The sequence below is a fragment of the Trachurus japonicus genome, chromosome 5 (genome assembly GCF_045865225.1).
Source record: "Trachurus japonicus isolate A0001 chromosome 5, Traja_1.0".
In the NCBI taxonomy this organism is placed as follows: domain Eukaryota; kingdom Metazoa; phylum Chordata; class Actinopteri; order Carangiformes; family Carangidae; genus Trachurus; species Trachurus japonicus.
Window position 1 is genome coordinate 31,068,808 of NC_140911.1, and position 15,111 is coordinate 31,083,918.

The 15,111-nt window shown below is 41.6% G+C and overlaps 1 protein-coding gene across 4 annotated transcripts in view; it reads right to left on the reverse strand.

Moving 5' to 3' along the window:
* Positions 1-15,111, reverse strand: part of cacna2d2a (calcium channel, voltage-dependent, alpha 2/delta subunit 2a) — a 177,101-nt gene that overhangs the window by 119,657 nt on the left and 42,333 nt on the right. For all 4 annotated transcript variants that reach the window (XM_085777422.1, XM_085777425.1, XM_085777423.1 and 1 more), the window contains exon 3: positions 3,613-3,729. In XM_085777422.1, coding sequence (XP_085633548.1) covers positions 3,613-3,729 — 117 coding nt within the window. The remainder of the gene's footprint in view (positions 1-3,612; positions 3,730-15,111) is intronic.

Here is a 15,111-nt window from a genome sequence, read left to right on the forward strand (position 1 = left end):
ACGCTCACCTACCAGATTTTCTTTCTTTTTTTTTTTTAACCCCCTCCCTTTCCCTTCTATACAAACACAGTATTTAGGTATTTCTAATTTTGGGAATTAAGGCTAAAGCAACTAAATCCAGGGCGCAGAGAAATGCTTCCCTTCCCATATATCAGTAACTGAGTATTTAGAGTCAATGCATATTTTCTCATTAGTAATATAAACATGAATTACAGCGAATCACCCCCAGCAGTATTTAAATAGGTTGCAGAAGAATAATTTCTTCCTGCCTGTGCACACATACACACACATGCATTTCCTGATTTCTTTTTTTTCTTTTTTTATGTGTGGCAGGGAATATATGGGACTAAATAACCATTACAGGGGGTAGAAACAGGCTGGAATATAAAACGCTGTCAATACGGCGCTGAGCGGAGTTTGAGACCGTCTTATCTACTGACTGCATTAAGACACGGCTCCCTCCCTCCTGTATGAATAATAAGTCCACATGACTTTGTTGGCTTACGGTGGTGAATTTTTTTAGTTTTAGCGGGGGAGAGACGGTAACCTCGCAAGGATGAAACATGCCAACTTGTTGCACGCCTTTCTGTTAAGGCTTGTTTTCCATAATGACATAATGACGCCCTATTTTCTTTGCATTGCTCGCCCCCTTTCTGCGGTTTTATCATTTCACTCTCTCCTGACATCCCTGCTCTCTTCTTTTGATTTCTTTCCCCCCCAAAAAAACTCCTTCTCTACCTCCTTCCACCCCCGCCTCCACCCCCCACCCCCCTCCTGTCTGCTCCCTCTCCCCTTCCCTCCTGCTTTGCTGCTCATTTTTAAATCTATGAATTTCTGAACATCATTTTCTTGATTTTTCCACGCCCCAGGGAGACATTCTCATTCCAGCCCTTCTCTTTTTTCACCTCATTTCCTCCCTCCTGAGTGAATATCCCAGACAGGATGTGAGGTGACAGTGTGGCCTGTGGAGGTTAGGGGGGAGGGTAGTGTGTGTGTGTGTGTGTGTGTGTGTGTGTGTGTGTGTGTGTGTGTGTGTTGAGAGAGGCTGAAGTGATGAAGGTGGGGATGTGAGAACTGCCTCCGACTCTTCAGAAAAAAAAGGAAGAAAAAAAAAAAGAAACAGGGTTGGAGGGTCAGCGCTCTTCCAAATCTAATCCTACACATGACCACGGGAGACATACAGTAACACCCCCCCCCCCTTTCAGAGTCCAAGCTGTAGAATTAACCGTGCCTTTGAGAGACTCCTGCTCCCTGGCATGAATGTGCCTCATCCCGCAAGACCTCATGCTCTTGAAAGATATACACACTTCTGTCCCTTTCTAAAGGCTGGGCTGTGGAGGAAACGTCCATGCTCTCGCCTTGAGTGAGCGTATCTGGGCAGAAACAGAGAGAAACAGCCCACTTCTTCAATGAGGCGCCACATGGATGAAATTCAAATCATACCTTCCATGAACACACACACATATGAACTGAAAGCTCAGTGTGCATTCGAGCAAGAGAGATGGTTGTGAATGTACGTTCCATAGCTTTTCTAATTTCAATGTATGGAGCATGTGCGTGTGTGTGATTAAAACGAATCAGTGCTTGTGTGCGGTGAGTGTGTGGCTCCTCAGGGACATGTACGTGTACATATTTATGGTAAAAGGACTGTCTCACCACAAAGAAGGACAATTCATGCTTTAACTTGCAACAAATGGAAACTCTAATCAGGTTAGCTCAGAATTAGAAGCTCTCGACATGTCATCGTTTTAAGTGTGAAGCTGATTTGAACAAAACTTACTGATGCTCCAGGAGACAGGCTCCTGAGGAGGGGGAGGGCAACATTTTGATTTGAAAAATCCAATTTTTCTGTATTAGCACAAATGCTCCTTTTACTTTATTGATTGTGTACGCTTTTCTCATTTCCCTCCGTCACTCCGTTCATCTTCCAGCGGCCCCTCTTCCTCCTCCTCCTCCTCCTCCTCCTCCTCCTCCTCCCTCAGAGGTTAGAGGTTTCCCGACTGCGATAGCAAAACAAAATTTTAACTAATCACAGGACTGTCTGAGCAGAACAGTGGGAATAATTAAAATGCCAGTCGACAAAATGCAGGACACTGAAATGATAACCTCTGAAAAATAGCCTGTCTTCTTCCACAGACTAAATAACTATCTTTCAGAATACACGCTGCCATTATTGAACAGAAAAAAATAAAATCTTTAAAATGATAAAGATAATTATCTCTTTTTTTTTGGAACTGACAAAATTCAGCCTGTAATTCCATTTCAATAATAAAAAAGAGCTCCAATTGAAGGAATAAAGTCAATATCCTTCCATCATCCAGTTGTTTGTCCACATGAAAAGGGAGTTCAATACTTAACGGTGTGAATAAATATATACTACGCTGAAGAGGCAAGCTGGTGATTACAAAGTGAAAACTATTAGATGATGGTCATTTCAGATTTTTGTAGAAAATCCTCAGAGAAGTGTCAGACCAGCTCCGGCATGGTTGATGATACTTTTGACAAATGTTCCTGCCAGTTTTGGGGATTATTTTGATTATTTATGGTCTCATTGTCCTCGAGTGAACCGGAGACAGAAGAGTAAATAACCCAAAGTTAGTTCCATCTAAATCATTATATAGAGAAATGGAAGACAGGACTCATAGTTATGTTTTCTTTGGTGTATAATCACCCGAAACAGAGGAATGTTGTATGTGTTATCTTAGAATGAACCCCTCATATCTACATAGAGAGTAGTAGTAGTAGTAATTGTATTTGTCCATTCAACAGAACATGATATATACATACATGCAATTTGGATGGATTTCTATATAAGTATTGCTGAAAAGACGTAGGCTGAAGCAACAGCTAATTTTTTACCTTCTCTATTTACAAGAAGAAAACAGAACAAGATAATGTGATGGCACAGTTTTGAACATTGATTTTTTATCTAAACTGAAAACAATAAATAATATCAATCCAAGCTAAATCTTCAATTTATACTAATAATTGGCTTACTTTATCCTAATATTTTATATTTATTAAATACTTTAGTTTTAAACATCTTTTTAAATGTAGTGACTGATTTGCATGTTTTTAATTATTTATCAAGGCTATTCCATAAGTTTACTCCAATTACAGATGCATTTGCCTTTTGTTTCGGTCCTTGCCTTTGATTTCTTGAAAATGCAGGTCGTACTGGGAGAGCAGGTCATCTTACAGTATAAGCCCACCATGTTGCACCGCAATGTTTCTACAGTAGCCCAGAAAGGACAAACCAAACACTGTCTCCAGCCTTTCAGGTTTTACGTTAACCTGAAGGCCACTGTAGCTTTTTCTTCATGATTGGAAAGGAAGATGTGAGGGGAGGGGGACTCAGGTGACTGCAATCTGCAGCCTCACCACTAGATGCCACTAAATCCTCTGGTCTTCTGTTGATTTGGGTTTAAATTTTAAAACTGTCTTTATGTATCTTCTCATATGTGCATTTAAAAAGAACACACTGACACAAAACCTGTATTTGTCTCAACATAAAAACCTCTAGGAATGTGTGTGTGTGTTTATGTGTGTGTGCATCAGAGTAGTGTGAGTTTCTACACAGGTGTTATGATATGTGGGGCATTCTCCTCTTACCTCCAGGGCTTTCCTCTTACTGTTGAGCAGCTTGGAGATGTCCCGTGCCACTCTCTCCACCAAGTCCTTGGGGTTGTTTTTCTTGATTTCAAACTGGCTCTTCTTCTCATTATAAATCTGCAGACGGAGAAGAGAACAGAGAGGGGGAATCAAAGGTCAGGTGACCACAGCCATTAGCTTAATTAAGAGGACCACAAAGTAAGTAACACATGATGCTAAACATCTACTGTAGAGGAGGCAGTATGCAGCCTGCCATTACGCCCATAAGCCTCAGCACTGTAGCAGAATTAAACACAGAGCAGAGCCTTAATGGCAAAGCACTTAGCTAGCCGGCTGCAGTCTGGCAGTCAGGATCAAATTAAATAAACGCAACCTCCAGCAGATCCTCACTGCAGGGTGAACACCTTGTATCTCTACAATGTGAGCTCCTCTGGAGCAGAGACAAGCAGCTTCATTTACAGCCTGGTGACAACATATTTGTGCCTTAATCCAGTGAGTTACTGAGGGCTACTGTGACCCGACAGGCTGGAGAGTTTTTGCAGCCTCTGAAAAACCACATCTCTTTACTAAAGTAAAAAAAAAAACAAAGAATAACAACGGTTTTCCACAGGAAATCGCAACACTCAACAGACTCAGACTTTGCGAATCCTACCAAATAAGTAAGAGAAATGGTTTGGGGATATCACAAAGGTCTGGGATGCTCAGAGAGGAGGGGCAACCAGAGGTAGACTGACGGATACTTGGACCACTGAAAGGTTGGAGGTAGACGTATCGAGAGATTAGTCCAGGACCCCTGGAAGGATTGCAGCTGACTCAGCAGCCGGGGCTTTCTATGGGATGTGTAGTCTACAACAGAGCGCTGCCCGAGGGATTACTACTTATCCTGCTGCCCCAAGACACTAAAAAGGCTCTTCACACCAGAAAACCATTCTGTGCAGGTAAAGCCTCTTGTTGAATATTTTAAAGCAATTAGAGAGTTACCATGTGTCTACTTTAATTGGCTTTACTTTTATATATTTGAAACCCACTTCTTCCATCCACCAATAAGTACACACTTTATAATGAACTACTGATACATTATTATATATATTATTGTGAATTTTCACAGATGAAATTTAAGCTTCAGTCTACAGATCAAAAATAAATCTGAAGCCACAGCAGCTTGGATAAAAAGTATGGGGCTAGAACAGTCTCATAATTCATAAATGCACACAGAAATTCATAAATGCACAAAAAAGATTCACAAATGTATTTGGGGATTTGTATATACATGTGACTCAAAACACAAATACATTTTCAATGCACACACAAATATGTTTCATTTCATATGTAAGTAAAAAATATCCACATATAAAAAATAAGATTCATAAACATATTTCCAATGCACACACAAATCAAAAAAAAAAATCACAAATACATGAATGTTAAAGTATTTGCAATCTTCATCAAATACGCATTTGGGGCTTGTTTGGGTGAGAGGCTGGAAGCTAGCCGGACGGCGCCGCTTGGAGACGAAAGATGGCCTCTGGCAGTTAGCTTCAGGCTCAACGATGTGCTGAGCGGCTACGCTGCTACACCGTTAGCATCTACAACTCGAGGTAAACTTTATAAATATGTTACAGTAATCTCAGAATCTTATGTCCATGTTTGAACTACACGATTATCCCATAAGGAGTAATGTCATATTATTGTAGCCGATGTTAGCATTAGGCTAATAAGCTAATGTGAAGCTGTGAAACATATTTTGATAGTGTTTTAAATTGTTTTACAGAACCCGGAGACTTAAGTTTCTGTCTTGTCTCAAACTGTAAAGCTGCAACACAAACTGTCATGGACTGAGACTGGTGGGTTACGGCTCCTGGACTCGATGTTACCTCACCTGCTGCCTGCATCACCGATGATCAGCTGCTGGAGCTCCACGTTGCACTGCATTCACCCAGCTATTAGCTATTATTTTACATTCCTATTAGTATATATACCGTATATTATATATATATATATATTTGTGATTTTTTTTTAGATTTGTGTGTGCATTGGAAATATGTTTATGAATCTTATTTTTTATATGTGAATATTTTTTACTTACATATGAAATGAAACATATTTGTGTGTGCATTGAAAATGTATTTGTGTTTTGAGTCACATGTATATACAAATCCCCAAATACATTTGTGAAACTTTTTTGTGCATTTATGAATTTCTGTGTGCATTTATGACTTATGAGACTGTTCTAGCTCCATAAAAAAGTGTCAGTAGCCAGTGATTACATTTGATGAATCTTAAAACTGTGCAGACCACATTCAGGCCACATGTGATTCAATAACACTTACAGAAAAAACATACAAACTTTTTCACATGTGAAGAATTTTGCACACAGGAATCGTGTTATTTGCACATGCGAAACATGTGGTTTTGGCCCAATTTTATGTGAATCACATGTGAATTCCCATGTGAACCCATTTTCCACATGTGGTAACATGTTTTACACATGTCCTTACCTCTACATGGTAACACATGTGGTAACATGTGATTCACATAAAATTGGGCCAAAACCACATGTTTCCCATGTGCGAATAACATGATTCCCATGTGCAAAATTTTGCACATGTGAATCACATGTGAAGTTCATGTGGTTTTTCTTATGTTTCCTTTCCTTGGCCAAACTAAGAATCTAAAAAGAGGTTGATCAGATTCATGTTGTTTTCTAATTGAGTTCATTTACAGCACTGTTACACCATGCAGAAAATAACTCTGTAATGAAAAACAACAAACACAATCACACTTTGAGAGAAAGGAGAAAAAAGTTTAAGCGTCAAAGTTTGATATGCTTCTCTCTTTTTATTCTCAAATTTAATGGATTTCATTAGTGTGTATATAATGACACATCTATACTGGAACTGTGGGATAATGCAGTTTTTTAAAGCAAAAGACAAAGTCTGTCAGTGAAACAGTGCTCTCTGATGTGTCATTAAACAATCAATAAAGCTGGGGACACACACACTTGCTTTTGTTTTCATCCAGTGTCCCTAAATGAGGCGCAGACAACACTATTTCACAGAGTGGCACCTCACCAGACTATCACACAACTTGAGACCTGCTTGGTCAGGAAAGAAGAAGGGGGGGGGGGGGGGGGGGGGGGGACCTGTGAAAACGTCCAGGTAGCTGGAAACCGTCTGTACTGTGCATGTAGCATGACACAGTGCAGCTCGGCCAGTCTCTTCCAGGAGCTCCACAGTCTCCATTTTGTGGGCCGGTGTTGTTTACACTGAGCGAGCCGCTGTTTGTATTTATCATGTGACTCAGGTCATGAATCAATTAAACCGAGCAGTCGTGGCCTCGGGTTTCACTGACTAACTGTGGTGTTTGAGATGCAATCACTGATCTCCACACACACTACAGCGTACATATCAATGAGATCAGACATGAGTGGAATGAGCTCACCGCCCCGGTCCTGAGGTGTCCTGGCCGAATGTTTACCGACCGGTGCTTCTTTTTTTTTTTCTTTTTTTTTGACAGTGTCAAAGTATCTCTGGTGCTGTTGTGAAATATCAGATCTGCTGGATTGATGTGTTGATGCGCGGCAATTAGGAAAAGGAAAACACCGGTGTCCATATGATCCGTCTCTGTCGAGCTGAAAGCTGGGCGGGCGGCCAGGGGCGGTTTCCTTCCACTGGCCCACTGAGCAGCAAAAACCTGGCCCCAGCAGCTCAGACCCTGCCAACCAGGCACTCTGCTTAGATTGCCTGGTGTCTTATTTTGGCCGCCCTCGGAGGGATGCAGGATCCTGCTTAGTTTCTAACAACTTAAAACCACTTGCTCAAAGTGAAGTGTGAAGGAAGGTGAAATCTCTCTCTTCCCGAAAAAATCATTAGTCTGCACTTCACACACACACACACACACAATTAGTCCTATATGAGGCAGGCTCAGACCTGACACCCCAAAATGAGTATTTGCACACATACCTATAGGGCTGCCCCCAAATAGTCGACCAAGAAGTCATTAGTCGACCTAAATTTCATTGGTGGATAGAAAAAAAAAACATTTGGAGCCGTGTCTTGTCAAAATCTATATGACTTTACTGTGTATGAAAGGCTAGAGAGCTTTTAATTTGAAGGGCCAGATACAGGAAGTCATGACACTCACTCACTGTCAGTTTGTTTTTTTTCACACTGCGCTATGGTGGTGGATCCACAGTTAATATCATGTCGAGCAAGAAATCTGGGATTATTTTGAGAAGAAAAAGGGCCACCCCAAGAAGGTGACATGTATGGAAACTCTCCAAATATATAGGCTATATATACAGTATATAGTATATATAATTGATGGAAAAATATAGGCTAATGTGTTAATTCAAAGGGATAGTTCAACATCATGGCAAATTGGCCCATTGCCATAATCCCTATAGTCATAGCAGTAGGTTCGTTACCTTTAATTGTCGGTGCGAGCTATTTTTAGAACGGCTGAGCGGCAAGCTGCTCAGAGCTACACTATGGAGGCTCATGGGATTTCTTGGGAAATTCTAGGTAAATTCATGCAAAACTGCTGATGCACGTTCCCGTCAGGGGCAGTTTTTCAGCAAGCAGTCTCTGAATTTACTTCGAAAACAACTCTGTCTCGTAACGTTCTGTTATTATCTCATAGCGTGGTGAATGTGCAGGTCACAACTTGTCCACCAGAGTGTTTTGGAGTTGTTGGATTGTGTATTTGATGAGTTTGATGAGAAGAAATCCCATTAGCCTCCGTAGCATAGCTCTGAGCAGCTTGCAGCTCTGCTCTTCATACGTATACGTCAGGCATAAAGTATTCCACAAAGGGTCGTGTGGCTGCAGCTTTTCTTTCCAACCAAGCAGCAGCACACCAAACTTGACTGATTTAATCAGCTGATCTCAGTCTGCAGACAGTTGATTGGTCAAATTGTGTGTTCTTGATTGGTTGGAACAAAAACCTGCAGCCACCCTTGTGGAATAGTTTGTTTGGACATGCCTGTTATACATCATAAACCACACTATTTCAGAGGGACAATGGCACAGTGTTTCCTCTGTTTTTTTCTTTTTCTTTCCCCCAACAGTGGCCCACTCATGGCCCCAGCTCTGGGCCACCCACAGTAAAATGTACACAGCATAAACACTGGTAGAAGAAGCCATTAACAGAATCTTATTAAACCATAAAACAAGAGCCAAGTCTTCTCCGCTCCATTGACAGACTGTAAACCTCTGACTGCAGAGCGTTTTTCAGGTTGATTTAAAAACCATGTCAAATTTGTTTTTAAATCAATATTCATTCCTCTAATGTGTGGTAGTGCTCCCGGGGTCTGCCCCTCTCTCTGCAAGATGCATGGTCTTCACAGACAGAGCCCTCTCTGCTCTGAGCTCACACACAAAAAGAGAAGAAGAAACAACACAGTCAGAAATCAATAAGACTCATATTGCTTTATGTGGGGATTCCAAAAATATTGGTTACCTCTTATATTACATAGTAAGGTAATTTTTTGGATTTGTGAATCCCTTCAAAAAAAAAAAAAAAATCTTCAGAGGAAAAAAAAAAAATTTCACATGCCACCTCCTTTACATGTCCTGAATTCCCATTCTGTACAGTGCTGAGGGATTTAAAATGATTTCTGTGTACTGTATAATTGTGCAGTCTCTGCTGCTACAATCATCAAACCACCTCATTGGAAAATGCGCTGCTTAATTACCGCCTCAAAGCGTGAAGCCAGCAAACCAGTGAGGAATGAAGTCAACCACTGTCAGAGTGGTCCGACATGTATGAAAATTAGCTGCTGTGGCGACACACACACACACACACAGTTGGTAAGAACGTGACATCACGAATTAAAGCAGGAGAAAATATTAAACTGGATTATAGTACTACAACAGGGCTGGACAATGACTCAATATTAACTTTCATCAATTCCACAAATAACTTTGTGCTAAGATTTGCATAATGAGATATTGTGGTTTATAGTTTTGTTGGCTGTATTATTGGCCTAGTTTGAAGCTAAATCTGACAAAAATATAATCTTATATTGGAATAAGAAGAATTTAGGACTGTCACAATCAAGAAATTTTAGTCGACAGTTAAAGCAGATATCATCGGCACGGCCGTTTCGGCTAATGCTGTGTTCAAGGCAGGCTTTTGAAACCGTAAGTTACAGCTTCAAGTCACAACTACGACTTGGTAGCGTTCCAGGTAACCCGTAGCTCGTGTTTTTACCGTCCTGTTGTCTGTGAAAGTTCCCTATAACGGCCACTCGTAACTTCCGACCCGTGAACTCGTACCAGATCGAACTGGTATGACTTCACAGGAAGGAAAAACACAAAGTACGAGTTTCCTTGAACGCACCATGAGTTAGCAGCCCCCGCCCTTGTCAGGCATCAATTGGTCCTCGTGCTACGTCACCACATTCACGCGCATCCCTTGGCTGCACACACAGCCCTTCATGCCGTTCTCTCCCCTCATTGGATAACACTTGTATCCCACAAGGAAAATTTTCTCCTCGGGTTACAGCAGAGCAGAGTGACGGAGAGACTCGTGTTTAGGCTGAAATACTTCATGTAAGTGATTGCTGACGTAAAATAGGACTATTTAGGACTTATATTAACAAAAACATTCCACTGATATCTGCTTTAATTGCCATAATTGCCAAATAATTGTGATTAACAATTTAATTGTCTTGTCAAACTTTTGCAGCATTTCTTTAAATGCGGGTTTTTCAAGGGTATCGAATGGCTACATTTCTTTGGCTATAGACCGTGTTACACTATTAACGTGCGCCATCTGGTACTGCCACATGTAGGCTATATTCAGACGCTTGTCAGAAATCTTCAGGAATAGCCAATTGTCAGGATGGAACTGTGGCTGCAGGTGTCTTTCCAAGTTTGGCGAATTGGGTGTGGTGTTGAATATGTAGATGTTTTTTTTTAATTTGTGGTGTCAACAACTTTGTTCGCTGCAAATCAGACAAACTGCCTCCTCCAAGTTATTGGGTCCTCTTTTCATTTGGCCTAAAACCAAAATGTGCCCACAGCGGCTTTGTAACTAAATCAATGATGCTTATGTCAATAGATGCTCATTGAAATGTGGTTGTTGAATAAATAGAAAATTAATCTCCTCGAGATAAACAGTTTGTGGCTCCACTCATGTGTCATTAACCCATAAAAGAAGAAGGGGGCGAGGTGATTTCATTAAAGCGATAATATGTAGGATTTACCCCCATCTAGCGGTGCGGTTGCATATCTGAACGTATTCTTGATGTTGCATTCACATGAACTCGGGCAGACGTCAGACAGACAACAGACGCTGCATGTAACAGGATAAACAAGCGTCTATGTAAACAAGTGGTCCACCAGCATGAGGCAAAACAATACAGGCATGACAATATGTTGTCATGGTGATGTCGTATTGTTTACCCGACCCACGTTTTACCGTCTTCTCTTGTCGAGTAAAATGACATCCGGTTGGTTTGCCGACGGCCGACTGCCTGACTGCACCTGAATGCAACATCAGTGCCTCCGTCCTTCCTCACACTCCACAGTGGTGACAGTTTTAACAGGCGCTACCTGGAAAACTTTCTCCCCAAGCCGACAGCTCCGGTGAGTTTCCGTGGTTACCTACGGTCACGCTGCCACTGAATGTAAAAAATGGCGATGCAACATGGCAGCCTTGGTTCGGTGTGCCCTCCCTTACGTATTTGTAACGACTTGTAACAACTCATTCTAAGGTACGAGAAAGATTTCATTTGTATGCGGGTGTGATTCGACTTCAGTGAAATACGTATTTATGAAAGCAATATTTGATTTTTGCTAATAAAAAGCCAAATAAGTTACTGGGGCTACTGAGGACTAGTCAAACCTCAAATGGTGGAAAACAACATGGCGATAGTGATGGAAATATGACATTTCTGTTAGTTTCCTCCAGCTGTTTTTATACAGATGAATGGAAACTATTTTAATGATAATGCAAAATTATTTCGACCTGCTCAAATGATGTTGATCAGGCGATTATGTTCTAACTGTGACAGGCCTGTTCTTCAGTAGTGAAACTACAGACAGTATGATTTGTATGATCACTCAGTGATTTTTTGGTTCACACAGCTGACAACTACTTTAACATAAATCCAACAGATAAGAGATCAGTGTCATACACCTGAGCTGGATCGTGCTCCCTCTGATTAGACAGGCACGACACCAGTGTCCTGTATCCACCTCCACAGTTTGTTCCCTTCTCCAGTGACCTATATCTATTATGTATCATTCGCTGCCACATAAAGCCACTGGTATCTGTTTCTCTGCCATTTTGGATGTTTGCCTGAGGAAAACCTGCTTTATTCATTCTATCACTCTACGTGGAGTAATAAAAACTACAAAAGACGCTCAGATAGAGACAGATTGTACTGTTGGGTGCTCATGTCTCTGACAGGTTGCCTATTACAAGCTCCAATAATGGGCAGATGAGGTCCCCGTCCATTCTGAGAGAAGATTGAGCTGTGCTGTCAACCAGACAGAGCTCCGGCCCAGAAGAAGGAGCCGGCCAATGAGCATTAGGCTGGAGGAGCGATGGGCGCAGGCAGACAGCACATGGTAATGCTGGCCACGATAGGCCCGAGGAGCTTTAAATCCCCTTTTAGCTGGAGGTTGGAGATGAGTGACCATCATCACTGAAGAGCCATAAGCACATCAGCCGGCCTGAAATTATATTTGAGGGTTTTAGAGCTTGAGAGCTCACAGGTAATGGGGCAGCTACAGGAGACAAAGCAAGCACTCTGGCAGCCAACTTTACTGATAATCATATGCAGTGTTTGAGCTGAGGTAAGCCTCTTGAGCTTCTGCATGAAGATATCTGAGAAGAATGAGCAATATGCTCAATGTTCCTTTTAGAAATATTAAATAAAATACTTTCTATGATTACAGCCAGGGTGCGATTTGCCGGGGGGGATGGTGGGGATTTCCCCCCCCCCTGTTTTCGATGTCCCCCCCTCTGGTCATTTATTATTATCCCCGGTGGGGATACGTGTTGTCCCCCCTCTGGTCAGACAGAGCCTACTTTAGATCAAGTCTACATCATTTGAACCGTGAGCCTTCTCACCCTCCCTACAGTAGCGCACAGCGTCTCCCAGACCGTCATATGTAGCCCAGGCTACTGTAAATTCTCAAAAAAGAAAAAAGAAAAAGAAAAAAAAAAGGCGAGTCTCATGCCGGTTGCGCTGGGTCGGGTCTGTCTCCAGGTCTGAGCAAAAGCCAGTCTCAACCCGGTCTCTTTCTATATGCTTAAAGCAGAAGTAAGTGGTCCGGTCGTTTTCGCTAATGCTGCGTTCCAGGCAGGCTTTTGAAATCGTAAATTACAGCTTCAAGTCACAACTTACGACTTTGTAGCGTTTCAGGCAACCCACTCGTGTTTTTCCGACCTGTTTTACCTGTGAAAGTCACTATAACGGCCACTCGTAACTTCCGACCCGTGAACTCGTACCAGATCGAACTGGTACCACTTCACGGTCGGAAAAATACGAGTTTCCTTGAACGCACCATAACAGTCCTCGTCCCTACGTCGCCACATTCACGGCGTTCCTTGGCTGCACACACAGCCCTGCATGCCGTTCTCTCTCCTCATTGGATAAAAACTGTAGGATACGATAAATGTTTTCTCTTCGGCTCAGAGCAGAGCAGAGGGACTGAGAGACCCGTGTTTCGGTCCAAACACTCTATAGAAGTGATTGCTGTCGGAAGATATAACTATTTAAGACTTATATTAACACAAATATATCACTTACTTCTGCTTTAATGTTTGGGTGCAACAAAATCAACATCTAATCTGTCCCTTCAAAATAAAGTTAGTGACGAGTCTATTTGGAGCAGCTGCTGACAGATGCGCAGCGGACAGTGACAGTTTCCTCATCACTAAACCTGGGCCCATCCGATCCGATCCGGGGATCGGACCCCAGCGCAAACTATCCCCCCCTCTGTTTTTTTCACAAATCGCACCCTGATTACAGCAAAAGTTGCATATTGATCTATTCTTTTTTTTTGGTAATAGCTAAGTGAAACTATCATTTCACTACATCTAGTTGGCATTAGAAATAGATTTAATTAAACTTATTTCAACTGATTTGCTTACTTCAATATTAACAAACACCAATAAGAAAATATAATAGTTTGCCAGTGGAAACAGAAGTGCTGAATGATCTTCAGTATGAAGTGCCCTATTGCAAGTCAAAGGGAAGTTAACTATTAATATTGCCAAACCGAATGCAATTCAACTAAGTACTTATTAAGCAGAATGGCCTCTGTCTGTGTCTTATTATTCTGGATCATTATGACTGAGGCAATAAGCATGTGAGCAGTACATTTAGATTGCAGTAGCTCTTTATACTGCTGGGTAGTTTAATAAAAATCTAATATCATACATGTAATATCACAAAAAGTCCTTAATGTTTTTTTTTTAATAAACTCTTATTTTGAAAGGTAACTAGTACCAGCTGTGAAACAAATAGTATTGGAGTCAAAAGAAATCTCTCTTTTGAAAGTGTATTCAGATTTATTTCCCTATTTTCTTGCAGAGCACATCTCAAACATACCCACAAATTAATTCAGTTATGTATTTTAAAGTATGTCAATCGTTGATTGATGTTCCTAAAGACTACGGGTGTGTTTTAGTCCCATTTACATTATAGAAGTGTCAGCTCTAAGCAGCAGTTTACCAAAAATAATGCATGAATGTTCAAAGGAAAACAAAAAAAGGGATAAAATGGATGCGAGTGTTTTGTGGTGCCCATCATTTTTTTTGTAAAGAGGAATGAAAATTCATGGATTGGAAAGGCTGTGGAGCAAATTAGCAGTGTTAATCAGTTCTGCTGTTGGCTCGAGGCTGTGACGCCTGGACAGCTTTCTGTGTAGGGCTGTCATTCTCACAGGAGAAGAGGAGAGGTGGCTCTGCAGAGTGCCACTGACGGCCAATCGAACCTTCTGCTTCTAACGCTCACACAGGATACGACAGGAGCAGCTATGCCAATCGGCACCAATATGCTTCCTCTGGCAGGCAGGACACTCAAGCACACACTGAGAATCTCACTCACACACATACACGCACGCACGCGCACGCTCGCAGACAGTTAGTGAGACGCGCAAATGTACATGTGCACAAACTCAGCTTCACCCCTGTGTACGTACACTCGCATTCTCATCATTAGCCATGATGACTGGTTCCAGTGAGCCAAGCTCTGAGTGTCAGTGTAAACACACAGATGGGAAGACAGAGGGTGGCCAGACTCCAGAAAATCACTGTTAAAAAGTGGTATGCAGATTCGTCTGGCTCCCGACGCTCATCAAAGAACTCCACTGTTTTGCAAGTCAATCCCCCTGTTCCTCGGCTCCTGTTACATCATTTCAGAAAAATATAAACTTGTTAATGCTGCATTTAATTTCACAGACAGGCTCCTGTTATTGGGGATTTTTTTTTTTTTTTTTTAACTATTCCTCCTGTCAGAAACGCAGCAGAACAAAGTCA